Source organism: Nelumbo lutea, chromosome 1 (assembly GCF_056320005.1).
Source record: "Nelumbo lutea isolate HS-2025 chromosome 1, American lotus-T2T, whole genome shotgun sequence".
In the NCBI taxonomy this organism is placed as follows: Eukaryota; Viridiplantae; Streptophyta; class Magnoliopsida; order Proteales; family Nelumbonaceae; genus Nelumbo; species Nelumbo lutea.
Window position 1 is genome coordinate 22,591,385 of NC_142684.1, and position 19,208 is coordinate 22,610,592.

General features: G+C 45.3%; 1 protein-coding gene across 1 annotated transcript; it reads right to left on the bottom strand.

Annotated features, from left to right (window-relative positions):
• Nucleotides 1-1,349: 1,349 nt before the first annotated feature.
• Nucleotides 1,350-1,946, bottom strand: LOC148873927 (hydroxyproline-rich glycoprotein family protein). The gene has a single exon (XM_088948120.1). It carries the CDS (start codon nt 1,944-1,946, stop codon nt 1,350-1,352), a length of 597 nt encoding a protein of 198 aa, XP_088804246.1.
• Between the last annotated feature and the right edge of the window lie 17,262 nt (nt 1,947-19,208).

A 19,208-nucleotide genomic window follows, 5' to 3' on the forward strand; every position in this document is an offset into this window, starting at 1 on the left:
TCAGCCCAGGGTCAGAATTGTAGGCTCAAAGTACAGTTAGGGTAGGTGCCAGCTCACAATTTATGCCAATTCACGAGCGGGTATGGGTGCATAGAGTATGGGTTTTTGACCTTTTGAATTTTTATAGCTCTGCAATGGAAATAAAAAATCTACATTGGGCAAGTCTGTACTTTTCCGTATTATTTTTTAGTCATATGAGTTTTGCTAATTTTTATTAATTATTTATAAAATTAAAAAATTTATTAATATTTTAAAACTTATTAAAATTTAATATCTGAATTTATATTAATTAATTAATTAAATTTATATTCTATTAATTCATTTATTTTTAATCAAACTTATTTGAAATAATTAAAAGTAATCTAAATTTACCCAAATTGTAATTAATTAGAAGTGTTATAATATTATTAAGTGAATTTTGTTAATGTAATATGTGCTAAAGTTTTGTCACTTAATTTTGAATCTTTATTAATGAATTTGTAAATTACTTTTTTTTTGTCATAATGGGCCATTTATTCGATTCAAACGATCGGACCGTTTGACCCAGGAACCAAACCTCGTTGTCCGGTTCAGTTTTAAAAAACGTTGATTTGGAGCCCATCCATCCACACTGCAGGGATCATTGCAGTAGCATCAAAGCCCACACACCAGTTGGATTTCCAGATTTTCTTTGACAGTCCAAAAGGAGTTATTATGCTTAGAAAGAATTTTAACACATAAACTATCACATTCAGTAAGCAAATGCCAGATATATAAGCTTCATTATAATGACTCTGCCAATTATGTCCAAGTCCAACACATCACGAAATCCAAGAAATCCTTGGTTATCAAAGTAGTAAGAAAATAATTTGGGATTGAAATGAATATACAAAGAAAAAAGAAAAATGGACTCTAATTTGGGTCCTACAATATAATTTTGTAAAATTGCTTTCCAAAAACAGATTTTAAAATGATTTTCTAGAGCCACTGATTATTTTGCTGTCTAGACTGACCTTTTTAGCTGAATTAGTTAGTGCACTGGGTGATATATACTGGAAAAAAACAAACGAAATCTGAGGGGCAATTGATTTATTTTCTTTGCATCTAGAAGTTTTGATTTATTACAGAAAGTGTTTGATCATGTCGACTTTTGTTTCTTTCTTTTTCTTTTTTTTTTTTCTATATGGGGGATCTCCCAGTGCACTGTTGTGATGGATCAAGAGTCCCCATTTTCAATATTGGAGGCTCACCAGGGACTCAACTAGAGTAATTAATTGCCACCAACCATATGCATAGATAACTCGAAAATAATCTCTATGAGGACAATCAGGATATACGAGACAAACACCAAGCTCCATGGCCCAGCAGCTCTAGAAGAGGCCAAAGCCTGCCCACTCAGCATCAGCTGCTCCTCGCGGGGACGGTCGGGCAGACCCAGAGTAAAAGGAAAAGGGTGAGCCGCGGAACGGGGAGGGGGACCTCCTGCTCGACATGGGCGAAGATGTCACAGACACAAATGAGAAGGAAGAAGGAGAGTCATGGAACGGGGAGAGAGGCTTCCTGCAGGTAGTGGTGGACGATAACCAGCGGGAGACTGTTTCGAGGTTGGAGGCATAATCGAACTCGGCCTCCTCCACCTGATCATCAGTGCTCTTCTTGCTACCCTTTCGTTTCGGAAATGGAGCGGGGAAGCACTCGAGTGAAAGACTTCTTGAGTGCGCTCTATGAGGCTGATCGAAGCGCCAGCGATCAGACCGTGGTCGAGAGAGCGAGCGCATGGAGCGGCTGCCGAGCTCAGCCGGAGGAAAAAAGTATAGGCCTGCAGGCGGGGGCTTGAGCTGCTGCCGTGGCTCGGCTGATGACTTTTGAGAAGGTGGCGGTGGTGGTTGGGCCTTGGGAACACCTGGTCGGATCTCCCACTTGAATGGCACGGCTCCTGGTCTCTTGAAGGACTCATCTATGGCCATCTTAACCGAAATAACTAACGAAGTAACTAACTAATAACTCTCCTGATGATCTCCCTCTCATATTTATAAATGCATTAGGGATGAATTTGGGTGTTGGGCTGGTCTCGGCGAGATCAGTGGCGGGAGGGGTGGGTGGGTCTGTGGACTGCAGGTCCATTGTGTATGCTGCTGCAAAATCAGAGTCGACATATTAAATCAAGCCTTATCAGGGTCTCATAACATGAACATGTTCCCAAATATTCAAAGTTTTCAAACTGTCGGCATGGTCAAGATCAGGTAACATGAATGATCAATGGATTTTATTCTATCTTGGTAAAATCATCACCGATCATCAGTGGGTAGGCTTTGATCTTGATATGATCGAAATTGGGGCTTGGTGGTAGGTGGGCTCCACTAAAGAAGTGATTTTGGGTTTCATTAGAGTTGAAAATTAATAATAGAGTTTTATTTATGGCGTAAATCATGGGCACAAGATAAATATATGGTTCAATGCTTACCCTTTCACCCATAATTGGGTGTATAGAGCTCACATCTGTTGTGAGCATGGTGACAGGAAATTTTGTCTAATACAACGCCAGACATGATTTTGTTTGTTTTGAATTCAAAGCACCAGGTGATCTGTTCTTCAATTAGATGGGTTGCTAGCGTGTCGAGGTTGCCCCATTTAAACAATTTCAACTGTATCTACATTATCAGGCTTGATTTAGGGTTTGGTCCACTGAAAATTTAGGTGTAGTTTGTTTGCAGTGCAATTTGCACTGGTTCAAAATTTTGGGAGTGTAAATGGTTTAAATACAAATTCTAATTTATTTTTGTTTCAGTTTTTGCTTCATCTTATTCATTTACGTCACCAATGAAGCAAAATTGAACTTGAAAACAAAAACAAGGTAAATTCCAAAATTAAATCAGAAATTGCATTCTTTTTACATGCACTTTTATACATTTGTACTAGTACAAATGAAATTATACTAAAAAAGAAAACGATTGAAACGAATTCCAGTCCCAACTTGACCTAAGTTGCGCCCCTAAATATGGTTGTAGTACATGCGAACTCTTGGTTACAAAAATGCTCTTTGCAACTAGGTTAACTATGCACATCTGCACTCTAGAATGGCTTGTTCATGGCTGGTGTCCTATTAATTGTCGATTTCAACAAACCTCCACTTTCCCATTGAGGCTAAACCACCAACTATGCTTGTATCATTGTTTTAAAAAACGATCCAGAAATGGAACTATTCCGACCACTGGTTTTTAGGTTGATGGTTCGATTGTCTGATTCGAGTAGATAGTCCGTTTTGACAACAAAAATTTCTAAAAATAATTAAAAATAAAAAACAGTTAAAACTGTTGAATGGATGAACGATTTGACCGCCTAGATCAACGGGTCATTGGCTGACTCAATAATTTTCCGCCAAGGACCAGATTTGGAGTAAAACAGAATCGATTGCCTAAACGGTTCCCGGGCCGAATAGTATGACTGTCCGGATCAACGGTGATTCAAAAACCATGCTTGATATAACATCTTATACCAAGAGTTACATTCCCTTATAGTATTTCCATTCAAATTTGGTTACTTCTAGTTCTAGCATCTCTATTGTGAATATCTAAACTTGTCAAATAGGTCATATTAATTATGAACTTCTAGCTATGGAATATATGTATTTATTTCAATTTCTTCCGTAGATTCCCCCCCCCCCCTCCCCAATCCATACTCAAATAATAACTTAATTTACTAATATATTTTTAGAAAATTGTAGTATTACTGGTGGTGCATTAATTAAGGAATAAATTAGCAGTTTTCTTTTATTTTTTCCTCAAAATAGGGATGAGAGAGAGAGAGAGGAGGGAGGGAGAGTAATACGGTATGATAGAGCTATAAGGGGTTAGGCACCCATCATTGTTTGGGAAAAATCTTAACCCCTACTTCAATTCATAGGCTGCAACTTGGGTGGGCTTGGATTGAGAACATTTGTTAAAATTTGAATGGCCCAATGCTATATAAATTCTTCAAATCAGGGTGCCTGATTTACGCCCCTATTATCTCAAATTATCCCATTCAAACTTGACCATATGCGAAAAGAGGAGAGCGATTATTCGCACTAAAATTTTGTCCTACTTGTACATAGATCTACATGATCTGAAAGCAATTTACATGTATAGCAAATCACACAATTATATGAAAAACATGTTAACTTGTTCTTTGTTTGGATAAGCTCCAAAATTTGTGTTTTTAAGTCCTAAATTTTAGGTTTTGTGTTGGGGCTCAAAAATATTTTGACTATTGTATTAGATTATGTTTTTAAAAGAAACACTTCCAAAAGCTTAAAAATACTTTCTGTCACATTTTGGTTTATCACAGCCCAATGCTCAAAAAGTAAAAGTTTATCCAAACATGCCCTAATATTTTTCATATGTCCTTTTGCTTGGGTCATTTGGCTATAACTTCAAGCTAGTTGGCATTGATTTAGCAGACAGAAAACTGGCCTGCCTTGTATCGTTCGGGACATACTTCGTCGAACTGGCCTGCCTTGCAATAGTTTGGGGTATACTTCGCCGAACTGGCTTGCCTTATAACAGTTCGGGACATACTTCGCCGAACTGGCCTGCCTTATAGCAGTTCGGGATACACCTCGACAAACTGGCCTACCTTGTAACAGCTCGGGATACACCTCGCCGAACTGACCTGCCCTATACATACCTCCGAACTCAAGACTTCGCCTCGCTCACCACTCTACATTGCCCTCAGGGCACCAAAACCAAATAAACCGTACTAGGCCTGACACCGAGGAAGTCCGTACCCGAGGGCGGTGCACCTGACCGACTTGGGATCTGACACTTGACGGCCGCTCTCCAAACGGCCACCTACCACCGCCTCTTGACACCGCCATCTCTAGTTAGAGAGATGGCTCCGACAAAAGGCAATGACGGTTCTGTCCCAACAGAAAGGACGACGCTCGAGTTGACAGATGCAAGGGTAATAATACCCGACCTGACAAGGGCGTCGAAGCGAGTGCACGAAGTGATTATAAAAGGCCCCTTACCCCCAACGAACAAGGTATGTGAACTTTGTGCTATCTGGTCTACACTTTGCCTTTCAGAGATTACTGACTTGAGCTTCGGAGTTATCACACCGGGTCCCCCCGGAGTTCTCTCATCTTTCCCGTTTCAGGCTCCCCAACAATCCAGCTCAAAGGTGAGTTCGTTGACAGCTAAGACAGGCCGGATTGCTCTCCATCAATTGGCGTTGTCTGTGAGAATCGCTTCTAAAAGCCTCCATCTAAATCTCTTTTACATACCCTTCTTTCAAAAACTCCAACACCCACTCCAACACCGAAATGGCCTCCTCCAGCAGTGCCGGACGTGGAACCGAAACAGCCACTACCGGAGAGCAACACCATGTTCCGGCGGTGTGCATTGAGCAGTTCACCATCCCCCTTTCAGTGGATGGGATCCCAAGTCTGAATGTGCCACAGGCGGTTGCACCTCTGAACACTCCCTCGTTGAACATTCCTCTTCCACTCCCCATCGAAACAAACTTCGCGGAACCAACTGCTGTCCCACTGGCAGCCCGCCAAAACCAGACAGATGATCTAATGCAATGCATGCGAACAATGCAGGCCCAAATGCAGCAATTCCAACAGCACCAACTCCAGCAACACCAGGTGTTGAACCACCTCTCCCAACACCATTATCAACAACAATTCCCTCAGCTACCCTTGAACCAGCCACTGCTCCCCCCCTGGCACCCTATTTCAAAGCCGGTCAAGGCCTCCCCTCAAGGTGGACGACCTCACCAAGGAGAGGCTTCCCGACCACAGAACCCACCTAATAGTCAGGCCTCATCCTCGGGCCATAAGCAAAGAAAGATCACCCCCGCCTCGCAGCTCGCGGGTGGGTCAGGAACCTCGCCCACGAAGTCACCCTGACGCTCTAAGCCCAAGTTCCCACTCATGGAGAACCGTTTCAGCGCCTTAGTAGCAGGCCAACATTCCGGGCCCATCGAGCTCGGCAACACGGAGGCCAGCAGCGCCAGCACCAGGCCCACTCAAAGAAGGCACCGACGAAGTCGTCGAACTGCTACCCGTGTGCTACCCGAGCTCAGAGGCAAGGAAGAAACGAGCTCGGGCGAGGAAAAAACCGTCCCCATTCTCTCAGTTCCTTCCCCCCTTTCAGCAGAACTTTTGGCAGTCCCCTTGCCTAGAGATTTCAAACTCCCTTCTCTGGACAAGTATGATGGGTCCTTCGACCCCAACGACCACGTCGACGCGTTCCAGTCGCAAATCAACCTCGCTAGGGCAAGCGAGTCGTGCATGTGCATGGCCTTCACCACCACCGTCAGAGGGGTGGTCCGCACCTGGCATCGGGACCTAGCTTCCGGGTCAATAAGAAGCTGGCCCCAGTTCCTGCAGATCTTCACTACGCACTTCGTTACCAGCAAAAGGTGTCCCAGAACCGAGGAAAGTATCTTCGGGGTAATCCAAAGAGAGGGAGAACTCATCTGGAGCTACATCAAACGGTTCAATGAAGCATGTTTGCAGATCCCTCGGTTAGACCCCGCGGTACAGCTCGCCGTGGCCAAAAGAGGGGTGACGCACAAAGAGTTCAAATGGCACATGGTGGCCAGCCAGCCAGCAACCGTGGCCGATTTCCTCAAGCTCGCGGACAAGTTTATGAGAACAGAGGAGAGATCAACCAGAGAAAAGAAAGCGGGGTCGAAAAAAGAAAAAGAGAAGGTGAGCTCTCCAACCCCAGCGGCAGAAGAGGCAAGAACCGAGAGGCGAAGCCAAGCCAGCTGTCCCGAGCTCCCTTAGCAGTTCGGACGGATTACACGCCATTGAACACAAGGCGGACCAAGATCCTAATGACGATCAAGGATGCCCCTTACGTAAAGTGGCCACCACGCCTGAAGAGCAACCCCAACGAGATGAACAAAAATTTATATTATAGTTTTCACAAAGATCACAGTCATAGCACCGAGCAATGTAATTATCTCCGCGACGAGATAGAAGGACTCATCCGTTGCAGGTACTTAAGAAATTTTGTATATGACAATAGTAATAAAGCAGGTTGGCAAGGGGACACGGGAAGGATGTCCCCGAGCCGAGCAACAGACCGTCCGAAGCCTTGCAGCGACCTCCCCCAGAAGAAAGGCTAGTCCGGGGAACCATACACGTGAGAGTGGGCAATTCGGTGGTGGCAGGATGCACTTCGGTGGCAGCGAGGACGTCAGTTCGCGAAGCAGCCCAAGAGGAGCAGAACCCTCCTAAGAGGCCGAAGAAGGAAGAACCGATCTTTTTTTACAGAAGACGACGCGCGAGGTGTTCACTACCCCCACGACGATGCGCTCGTCATAAAGCTAAGGATCAGCGACTTCGAAGTCTGGCGCGTACTGGTAGGCTCGGGCAGTTTGGAGGACATCCTATTCAAATTGGCGTTCAACCAATTGCAGTTGCAGAAAAGCGAATTGAAACACGCTCACACTCCTCTGGTAGGCTTCAGTGGAGAGGAAGTCAGGCTTTTGGGAAAAATAACGGTACCTATGGAAGTCGGCACATGGCCGTGCGCGGTAAGACTCAACCACGATTTCCTGGTGGTCGCGACCCCCTCCCCATACAACGCCATAATAGGGCAACCAATTACGCATATTCTGCGTGCGGTGGTCTCCACCTATTATCTGGCAATGAAGTTCCCCATGGACTTCGGTGTGGGGGTAGCGCGGGGCAACCAACTTGAGTCCCGCAAATGCTATGTTGCTGCCCTAAAGGAAAAAACCAAGACAGTCGATGACCTCGAACTAGAGCGACCTGCGGAGCAGGGCGAGGAACGAGCTTCGCCCACTGAGGAAACAGTCGCTGTCCCGACCTCGGCTACAGATCCGACGTGAACACTACAGATCGGTGCCTCCGTCACGGAGCCTTTGCGAACTGAACTGGTGAGTTTCTTACTCCAAAATTTAGATATTTTTGCATGGTTCGCAGCAGATATGCCCGATATTGACCCTGGCCTTATAACTCACAAGCTTGACACTGACCCTGTAGTCAGACCCAATAGACAGAAGAAACGCAACTTAGCCCAGAGGGCTTGAGGGCAGTCGACGAAGAAGTCGAAAAGCTCCTCACAGCGGACTTCATAAGGGAAGTTCATTACCCGAGCTGGGTAGCCAACCCAGTGCTGGTGAAAAAAGCCAACGGCAAGTGGCGCATGTGCGTCGACTGCACCAACCTGATCCGAGCTTGCCCAAAAGACTGCTTCCCCTGCCCCAAATTGACCGCCTAGTGGACGCGACCTCGGGACATGAGCTGCTAAGTTTCCTGGACGCTTACTCGGGCTACAACCTTATCAAGATGGACCAGTTTGACCAAGAAAAAACCAGCTTCATTACCGAGTTCGGCCTGTACTGTTACAAGGTTATGCCCTTCGGGCTAAAGAGCGCTGGCGCGACTTTTCAAAGACTTGTAAATAAACTTTTTTGGCCTTTAATTGGCATGAAAATCGAATGTAATGTAGACAACATGGTCGTCAAAACACAGTTTTCGCGAGAATTAATAAAAGACTTGGATTCTGTCTTCCAAATTTTGCGTCAATATAACATGAGACTAAACCCAAACAAATGTGTCTTCGGTGTCACCTCGGATAACTTTCTAGGGTACATTGTCAACCGGCGCGGTATTGAGGTCAACCCGGACAAAATAAAGGCCATCCTTGATATGAGACCACCTCGGAAAGTAAAAGAAGTTCAAAGGCTAAACGGCCGCATAGCCACTCTGAGCCGCTTCATGTCCAAATCGGCAGACCGCTACCTGCCTTTCTTTAAGGCAATCAAAGGCAAAGGGTTCGAATGGACCCGAGATTTCCAGCTCGCGTTCGACGAGCTAAAGACTTACCTCGCCACCGTACCAACCTTAGCCAGACCCAAGGAGGGCGAGGTCTTAGAACTGTACCTCTCGGCAAGCGACGAGGTGGTCAGTTTGGTATTAGTAAAACAAGTAGATCGGGTCCAGCGGCCCGTCTATTATGTTAGTAAAATTCTGTAGGGAACAGAAACAAGGTACCCACAGATAGAAAAAATTGCCTACGCACTGGTGATATCAACTCGGAAACTCCGCCCGTACTTCCAAGCTCACACCGTCGTCGTCTTAACCGACAAACCCCTAAGACAAGTCTTGCTGAAGCCCGAGGTCTCCGGTAGGCTGACGAAGTGGGTCATCGAACTCAACGAGTACGATCTCCAGTACAAACCACGGACCGCAGTTAAAGCCCAAGCTTTGGCAGATTTTATCGCAGAGTGCACTTTCAGCCACGAAGCCCAACAGGTTGAGCCCGAGGTCCCCAGTTCGGGCGAACCCAGAGCTCCCGAGCCAATAGAGTCTGAACCCTGTGAAGTAGCAGCCAGTGTGGCATCTCTCCTGGTCAGGCGAAACGCGAACTGGGATGAGGAGCCCTGGATCCTTCACGTGGATGGTTCCTCGAACCAGCAAGGTAGCGGGGCTGGAATAGTCTCATGCGGCCCAGGCGGCACAAAATTAGAATACGCACTACGCTTTGAGTTCGCGGCATCCAACAACGAGGTAGAGTACAAAACACTGATAGCCGGGCTGAACCTAGCGCAAAAGTTAAAGGCAAAGCACTTAGTCATCTGCAGCGATTCCCAGCTCGTGGTCAACCAAGTTACGGGCGAGCATGAAGCACGCGAGCTCTCCATGATTGCATACTTGGCAAAAGTAAAAGAAGCCCTGCTCAACTTCCAGTCCCACTTCATCAAGCAAATCCCGAGGTCAGAGAACACTAAGGCCGACGCTCTGTCTCGGTTAGCCAGCACAAGTCACAACAACATGAGAACCGTGTACATAGAGGATTTACCTCGGCCTAGTATTCTTGTGGGGGCAGAAGAGGTCGCTCCCGTCCTCGAAGCAGAGCCGAGCTGGATCGACCCACTCGCGAGCTTCTTGATAGACGGAACCCTCCCTGCAGAACGCAATGCGGCCAAGAGGGTGCAGCGCCAGGCAGCCAAATACGTCATAATAGACGAACGGTTATATCGATGGTCCTACACCCTCCCCTACTTGCGTTGCCTACGACCTTCCGAAGCCGAGTTCGTAGTCCGCGACACTCATGAAGGCCTGTGTGGCGGACACTTGGGGGGCAGAGCACTCGCCCAAAAGCACTTTGACAATGATACTACTGGCCAACGATGAAGGCAGAAACTATCGAGCTCGTCAGAAAATGTGACAAATGTCAGAAGCACGCCAATATCGACCATCAGCCTGCTTCCGACCTCAAATACCTCGCCAGCCCGTGGCCGTTTGCACAATGGGGCATCGACCTCCTAGGGCCATTCCCGCCAGCAATAGGTGGAAGAAAATTCCTAGTTGTTGCAGTAGATTATTTCACGAAGTGGATAGAAGTCGAACATCTGGCAACTGTTACGACCCGAAACATACAGAACTTCTTTTGGAAGAACATAGTATGTCATTTCGAGTTACCCCGGATACTAATTTCCGACAACGGCAAGCAGTTCGAGGATATCAAGTTCCAAGAGTGGTGCCAGAACATGGGGATTCGGCAAAACTTCACATCAGTCGCGCACCCGTAGGCAAATGGTCAGACGGAAGTAATGAACAGAGCCATCCTACGCGGACTAAAAGCACGTCTAGATCGAGCTAAGGGATTGTTGGCCGAAGAGCTACCAAGTGTCTTATGGGCTCACCAAACTACAGAAAAAACCGCCACGGGAGAAACCCCCTTCAACCTCACCTACGGCACTGAAGCAGTGATCCCGGCGGAAATCGAAGTACCAACATTGCGACTAGAAACATACGACGATCGGACAAACGGAGATGAGTTACGTACCAACCTTGACCTACTGGATGAGGTAAGGGACCTCGCGCACATCCAGACAGTGGCCTACCAGCAGCAGGTAGCTTGTTACTACAATGCCAGAGTAAAGCAACGAAGCTTCCGAGTCGACAACCTGGTCCTTCGTAAGATTATGGTGCCCGAACCCGGCGTGGGCAAACTTGGACCAAACTGGGAAGGGCCCTATAAAGTGAAGAGAGCGCTCGGGGGGCATACGAGATCGAAACCTTAGAAGGCAAACAAGTACCTCGAGCGTGGAACATTGTGAACTTAAGGTGATACTACCTATAAACCGCCAAGCGAAGTATACGAAATTGCTATAAGGTCCTAAGGGCCACGATGTAGAGCCAAGAGGAACCTCGGCGTAAACAAGCAAAGAAAAGTCGGGCATATTATCAGCTTGACAAAAAATCAGTTCGCTACAAAAGCCTTAGCGACAAAACAGGTCGTGGAAATACAATAACCCGGACAAGAAACAGTGGCATATTATCAGTTCGACAAAGAATCAATTCGGAAAAAGGAACATAGGCAAAAAGATTATCTATTCCGTTGCAAGAAACAGGAGTACATTGGCCATCAGAAGGCACTTCAAAAAAAAAAGATTATCTTTACATGCCCAGAGCTACTTCTTTGCCATCAGAAGGCACTTCAACAACACTCGAAGGCCCTGCCTCTCCTTTAGAGTCCAGCTCGCCATCGGCAGGATTGGCCATCTCCTGAATTATACGCAAAGTGGATATGGCACTAACATCGAGGTCGGGGTACGTGTTTCGGATCATCCACCGGCTCAGCTTGAACCCCCTTCTGTAAGAATCCACCATCAGATCATCAAAATGCGGAGAGGCAATATAGTCTTCAACGACCTTCTTCTTGGCGTCTTCAATGCCTTGGGAAAAAATCTGCGTTTTCTCCCTGATGTCCTCCTGAAGATATTCGACTTGATGCTGCAAGTCAAACTTCAAGTCCGCCATGTGCTTGACGACTACCCCCATGGCCATGGCATCACGCTGAGACCTCGCCTGCCTGGCCATGGCGACACGAGCAGCCTCTTCAGCAGCATAAGTGGTCGCCTCAGCAGCTCGGGTATTCGCCTCTACGGCACGGAAAGCATCTTCAGCAGCATGGGTGGCAGCCTCAACAGCTCGTGCCTATCGCGAGCTCCTCTCCACATGGGCTGCTAAGGCATGAATTGAAGAATTCACCTACCAAAAGAAATAAGTGAGCAATAACAGCAAAAGCGATAGAAAATGAAGAAGGCAGACAAAATCTGACTTACCACCATAGCATGTGTTACGGCGCGGCAGGTGACCAGGTTCAAAGGAAGATCGGTCCACGCCGCGATCTCCTCGGGGAAAGTAGCTTCCCTACTCTTCTGAAGAGCGTAGTTCGGTGTCAACACGCTCCTGAACTCCCCTTGAGCTCCCGAAACCGAGGGCCCAGCCCGCGTATGAGCGGACCCAGAGTGAGCAGGAGCATTGGAGTATGCAGGAGCGCCCGTATAAGTGGTCTCAGCATAAGGTGCTCCGGCAGCTTCATGCATCGGTGGAGTCACCTCGGGCTCCCTGGGCAGATCCTCCGACGTGTGGCCTGGAACTTGAGGCTCCTCATCCGGGGGCAGCTCGGTACGAGTTCGTTTGGCGACCCGCTTCCTCCTCTTCATGCCTTGGAACAGACGCCTCCCACGAGTTCTCTCCGCGTCCATCTCACCTACAAAAACGAGTTCGACATCAGAAAAAATGAAGGAAAAAAGCAAGCAAGAAACCACAGAACTAGAAACCTACCCAAACTCAGGCCGACCGTAATAAGCTTGGCCTCCGTTAAGTACTGATGGCACTTTAAACCTTGTCGTGCCCATTGCCGGAGGCCCTTCACCGTCTCTTTGTCGAGAGTGACACCTAAATCAGGAGCGGCCTCACCCCACCCAGTCTGAAAGGGCCATCCTTGTGCACTTCGCACACCGAAGTAGTCTCGCTTCCACGCCAGGACCTTATTAGGAAGATCGTGCAGAAGCTTAAAGCTCGAGCGAGGAGAAAGGTAATACGTCCGTCTTCCCCCGGGAAGAGAACTCGCCTGTCTCTTGAGCATCAAGATGGAGGAGAATATCTCCAAGTCTAAAGGGAAATTCTACTCGCAAAAAATGGAGACTGTCCCCACTAGGTTCCGAATAGAGTTCGGATGAAGCTGGCCAATGGTGACACCGAAGTGGTTTATGACTTCGACGAGAACGGGGTGGAAAGGCAGTCGCAACCCCGCAGCGAGCTGCTCTCGAAAAATCACGATCTCATCAGGACCGTGTTCCCAAGGAAAGCTACCCGAAGGAATGAAATATGTATACCCCCCAGGCAGATTGTAAGACATAAGTATAGATTGAAGCCCCTCGGGCGTCATGGTCGAGGAACCAAACCTGTCTAGCATCCGACCTCGACGAGAGGTAGAAGCCAAACTGCCCGAAGCGGCTCGGCCTACGGGTTCATAGTCATCCTCGAGTTCCACCTCAGGATCACTAAGGCAGTCGGGGAATACGGCTCGGTTTGTAGAACCTACGTCAGTCCTACTTGAAGAGTCATCTGAGCTATCAAAGCTAGACATCGAGGAAAAGAGGTGGATTCAGGAAGGTACTCACCGGAAGAAAGTTTTGAAGGCTCCGGAGATGGGAACAAGCCAAAAAACCTTGAAGGATAAGTAACCAGCCTAGACGCGAACTGAAACAAACTTGGACGCGAGCTGAAAAGTTGGACGTGAGCTCAATAGGCAAACCGCAGAAGTGACAAATCGACTGGGGTCCCCCACTATTTATAGCTACAGTAACCAAGAACCAGCAGTGCTGATCAAAGACGATCTGACGGCCTGCATTCGCGCTAACCTCATGTCCCCTGAGGTCGAGACGTGATTGGTGCACGTCTTTCCGAAAAGAGTGAAATGTCAGCGCACATCTTTTTGAAACCGATGTCGCGCCAGCGCACGTCTTTCTGAAACTGACAACGCGCCGCACGTCTCCCTGCAACTGATAAAACCGCCAGCGCACGTCTCTTCAGAACGGCAGTGGCACGCTTTTTTCAAATTTAAATGACCCATTGTCATTTCCCAACGGTGTGAATTTTTGGAATTTAAACCCGCGCTGTCACATCCGTCAACATTTATGAGCAGTAGGCACATTTTCCGCCTTCTCGGAACCGAAGTACCCTGGCAAAAGCAACTCGTGCAGTCAAGATTCGAAGAACGGGACAAATCCACCTACCACCTCGCAAAACTCCCCGCACCAAGGCAAGACCCTTGGCACGAGGAGTGGAGCAATTGATGAAGGAAGATTTGGCTGACCTCACAGTTATGCGACACGTGGGAAAGGCAATAGCTTGGCACAAAAGCAAGCCTAAGGCGCAAGCACCAAGGGGAGAAACCAGCGGTCAGAACTCCCTACTAGAGGCCCGAACTCACCCTTGCCCCAAACAAGTAATCCGAACTGGCCTGCCTTGCAACAGTTCGGGGCATACTTCACCGAACTGGCCTGCCTTGTAACAGTTCGGGACATACTTCGCCGAACTGGCCTGCCTTATAACAGTTCGGGATACACCTCGCCAAACTAGCCTGCCTTGTAACAGTTTGGGATACACCTCGCCAAACTGGCCTGCCTTGTAATAGCTCGGGATACACCTCGCCGAACTGACCTGCCCTATACATACCTCCGAACTCAAGACTTCGCCTCGCTCACCACTCCACATTGCCCTCAGGGCACCAAAACCAAATAAACTGTACTAGGCCTAACACTGAGGAAGTCTGTACCCGAGGGCGACGCACCTGACCGACTTGGGATCTGACGCTTGACGGCCGCTCTCCAAACGGCCACCTGCCACCGCCTCCTGACACCGCCATCTCCAGTTAGAGAGACGGCTCCAACAAAAGGCAGTGACGGTTCTGTCCCAGCAGAAAGGACAACGCCCGAGTTGACAGATGCAAGGGTAATCATACCCGACCTGACAAGGGCGTCGGAGCGAGTGCGCGAAGTGATTATAAAAGGCCCCCTACCCCCAATGAACAAGGTATGTGAACTTTGTGCTATCTGGTCTACACTTTGCCTTTGAGAGATTACTGACTTGAGCTTCGGAGTTATCACATCGGGTTCCCCCCGGAGTTCTCTCATCTTTCCCGTTTTAGGCTCCCCGACGCTCCAGCTCAGAGGCGAGTTCGTTGACAGCTAAGACCGACCGGATTGCGCTCCATCAAAAACAATGCATGAGATCCTAAATTCTTAGCAGCAAAATGTGTCTCACGCTCAAATGCAAATATGTACAGTGCAAATACATACAAAGTATAAGGTTTTGCGCTTTACATATTTGCATTCATATCCTTCCAAACTGAGCCTCTCGGGAACTAAATAAAGATACGAGAACAAATTACTTGGCTGAGATTATGATCACATGCGGACTTGTTGGTTTTTGTTGTGACTCAAATAAAATTTAATGTTTTTTTTTTTCACTTGTCTTTATGCCTTTGCTCATTCCTGTTTTTGCAGAGTTTTAAGAGCTTTTATCTCTCTAGTTTAGTGGAGAATAATGGAGTCCCACATGGACTAGGAAAGGAAATCTACTTAACCTTTTTAGTTGTTCCTCTCGATGCACACTCACACCGAGCCAGTCTATCACACGTGCATATAGGGGGCTTGCAAGGCTAATTGGAGTATGTGTACTTTTGATCTGTTGTAATTGTTAATTATTGGAAATATTTTCCTACAAGACTTATTTGGAATGCTATAAAATTTTATATAACTTTATTTATATCTAGTTTTCAAATTTTCGTTAAAAAAAATTACGCTTAATTATAATTCTTAAGTTTTAAGGGATGTGAAAAGTCTAAATATCTTGTCCAACCATAGAGTATGCATTGTCACAACTTTTAAGTGAAAATACAATTAATACTAATTTATTATTTAAATAATTATTATGTATTTTTAATTCTAAAAATTATAAAATAATAAAAATAATAATTGAAGAAGAAATCAAATTCTCTACTATAGATATGATATATCATCTGTAGAAATATTGTTAAAAAATGGGTTGTTCTGCTACAGAAAACACAAAACGGGATCTGTTCCTCACACTTGGGCACCTTACATACACATCCACCATGCATTGGGAACATCTCCCGTGAATAATAACTTATGAGTACGAGAGGTATTCCCAATGCATGGTAGGATGTGCATGTGAGATGCATGTGAGGTGCCATATGTGAGAAACAGATCCGGACTCAGAAAACACTATGTTTTGCTACAATGATCGCCCTGTCGAGGGATAACTGTAGCTCAAAAACGGGTAAGAAGGAAGTGATTTTTGCGGGTATAAGTGACCCACCCAAATAAGAATCCGAATCCAGTTTTATCTTATTTAATTCGGCCTATCCACCTGTCTGGGCCGTTTTCTAGGCCTAGTCAACTTAGGCCCAATCAAACTGTTTTCTTGACCCAATTAACCATTAATTACTTATAATTAATTTATAAATTGTTAAATAATTAAGTAATTACTGATAATAGTTTATAGTTAATAGTTAGTAGAAATTATTAAGAATCATCATAAATTACCATACCCAGTATTTCCAAAAATATAAATTACTGAATTTTTTTATTGAAATTAATAAACTAAAAGAAATTACTAGAAATGAGCAAAAGTTTACGATTATTTTCTTTTTAGAAAGTACCATAAATTACTAGAAACTACCAGTAAATTAGTAAAAATTTCAAATCATTATAAATTATCATAAATTACCCATAATTACCAAAAATTGTCAAAATCGTTCAACATCATTTAGATCTCAATTAACTAATTATTTTTATATTCGTGAACAAAAATAATTTTTTTCCATCAACTACATTTTTGTTAAATATTTCCTTAAACTATATTAACTTTTATATAGATCATCTTAGATTTTTGTGAACTGATTATACTTGGTAGGTTTCATATGAATTTTTTTTATTTGCCAATAGATTTTTATTATTTCATTATCGTTTAACTAGTGCACTCACAAATATCAATAAAAATAAAAAATAAATCTAACCAACCTAAAAGTAATAAGTGGATTGGATGTCGATTTAGATATGTCATAGCACATCTTATTTAAATATTACTAGTGTAAGGGGCACATGTGCAAAAAAAGATGACAGGGATGGCAATTTCTACCCTACCCGGTGGGTTCCCACCCTACCTTATCCGATGGGGTGGTTTTTTTACTTGAAGGACAGGTTTTGGGGTAGGGACGGATTTTAGGATTCTACAACTCGTAAGAGTACAAGTAGGGTATGGTATTAGGCTAAACCCAACCCTCCCTAACCCACATATAATTGGAAATCATATAAATTTTATGTACCAAGTGTTGAATTTAATAATATTCTCAATTTTATGTGAAAGATACTTGGTTCATGTGTTTTATACATGTCTTAATCAAATAATTAGAAATGTTGTTGTTTATTTGTGTTATTTTATTTATTTATTGCTTATATATGACAATAAACAATAGAAAATTAGAAACAGGTTCTAAATCCAACCCGCCCTACCCTTGAATGCAAGGAGAGTAGGGTCAGAGAGGGTTTTGCGTTTTCATGTGCGAGTAGAATTTGGATTCTTGAAATCCAGTCTGCTATAATTTTTGAGATGGATACAGATTGGGAGGAGTGTAGGGTCTAGAATTTACAAAACCCTCCCTGAACCGGTTCCGTTGCCATTCCTAGAAGAGAGGGCAAAATACAACTTCATTAAAACATGCAAGTAGGTATCCTATACTTTGGGGTAGTCTCACTTTAATGTCTAAACTTACAAATGTGCCGCTTTAATACTTGAACTTTCAAAAATCTACATTTAAATTTAACTTGGTTAAACTAATATTACAAAGAGAGGAGTAAATTTATAAAATACCCATATTCTAACTCTTTTTTTCAAACAGAAACCAACCATGGCAAAGTAAGTGTTCGAAAGTGAGATTAATGTCAATGGACAGGTCAAGGTGAATTTACTTTGCCACCACCACTGGTTTGCATTTGATGTTTTAAGGTAAAAGACTATGAATAGCCAAGCAAGAGAATCAGAAGATGGGTATTCTCGTAACGTTGCCCTTCTCTGTAACGTTGTTTAACGAAGTTAGACCTAAAATCTATATTTCTAAAAATTGAGGTGCTAAGGTAGCATATTAATAAATTTAGGCCCTAAAATGGGAATACACCAAATTAAGTAACTATCTGCAATTTACCCAGTTTTATGTTATATTCATAGGGCCAAAGTGTGAGTTCACATCTGCACCCCACTTAGCACGCCCCACTATCGCCCTACATGAACATTTCAGCGTGCATGAGAAACATTTTCCGTTCTGATCATTGGGAGATGTTCCCAGTATATAATTGGGATGTCTTATGGGAGAGACTGGATCTGCTCCTCACATAGGGCGTTTCACACGCACATCCTATCATTTGGGAACATCTTCTGTATTTATAAATTAATTTTCACGGGAGATGTTTTTAATGCATGGTAGATGTGCATGTAAGGCGCTCAAGTGTGAGGAGCAGACCCCATCCCCTTATGAAGTGCTGTGGAGTGCATTCTATAAGGTGCAGATGTGAATTCTCAAAGGGGTAATAGCTTATAAGGGCAACTTTTAGGGTTTAATATCAATAGAAGTAATATATTTTAAAAAAAATTAAAAATAGGTTAACTTTTTAAAAATAATATCAATAAAGGGCAAAAACACTGTTTATCTTCTTCTTGCCATTTGTTCACTAGAGCCGTTGTTCGTCGCCGCCTCCGGCAATGTTGCCAGAGGTGGTCGGAGGCAGAGGTAGCGGCGATGACGCTAGTGGTTTCTCTGATCAATGCCCCCACCTCCGCCTCTGCCTCTGACAACGTTGCCGGAGATGGGTGGAGACAGAGGTGGCGGCGGCAGCAGGCAGAAGAATGACTACTAGTGCCGCTGCCGCCACCTCTACCTCTGGCCGCCTCCGGAAACATTGCTGGAGGTGGAGGCAGAGGTGGGCGACAGTAGACGACGGTGGCAGCTGGCGGCGACAAACGGTGGCTCTGGTGAACAAATGGCAAGAAGAAGATGATGAACAATATTTTTGCAAGGCAAAAAGGAAAGAGTACTCGGAAAAGAAAGAGGAGCTCGGGGACTCACCATAGGAAACGCGAAATAACTAGAGGAACAAACCGAGCTATAAAACCCTAGTTGGGAACCTCAAAAGCGAGCTCAACACTGACGCTAGAGGCTTTGAGGCGAAGAGATGGCCAAGGGTCCCCCACTATTTATAGCCGCTGTGCCCGAGCATTAACAGTCAAGATGAAGACGATCCAACGGCTCTCAGAAAAATCGGCTACGGGTTCCTTGAGGTGAAATCAGTTTAGCGCATTTTTTTGTGTCCGCGAAGTCCAAACC

Excerpts from the sequence above, each read along its gene's own strand:
- LOC148873927 (XM_088948120.1), bottom strand. The coding sequence starts at position 1,946 with ATGGCCATAGATGAGTCCTTCAAGAGACCAGGAGCCGTGCCATTCAAG.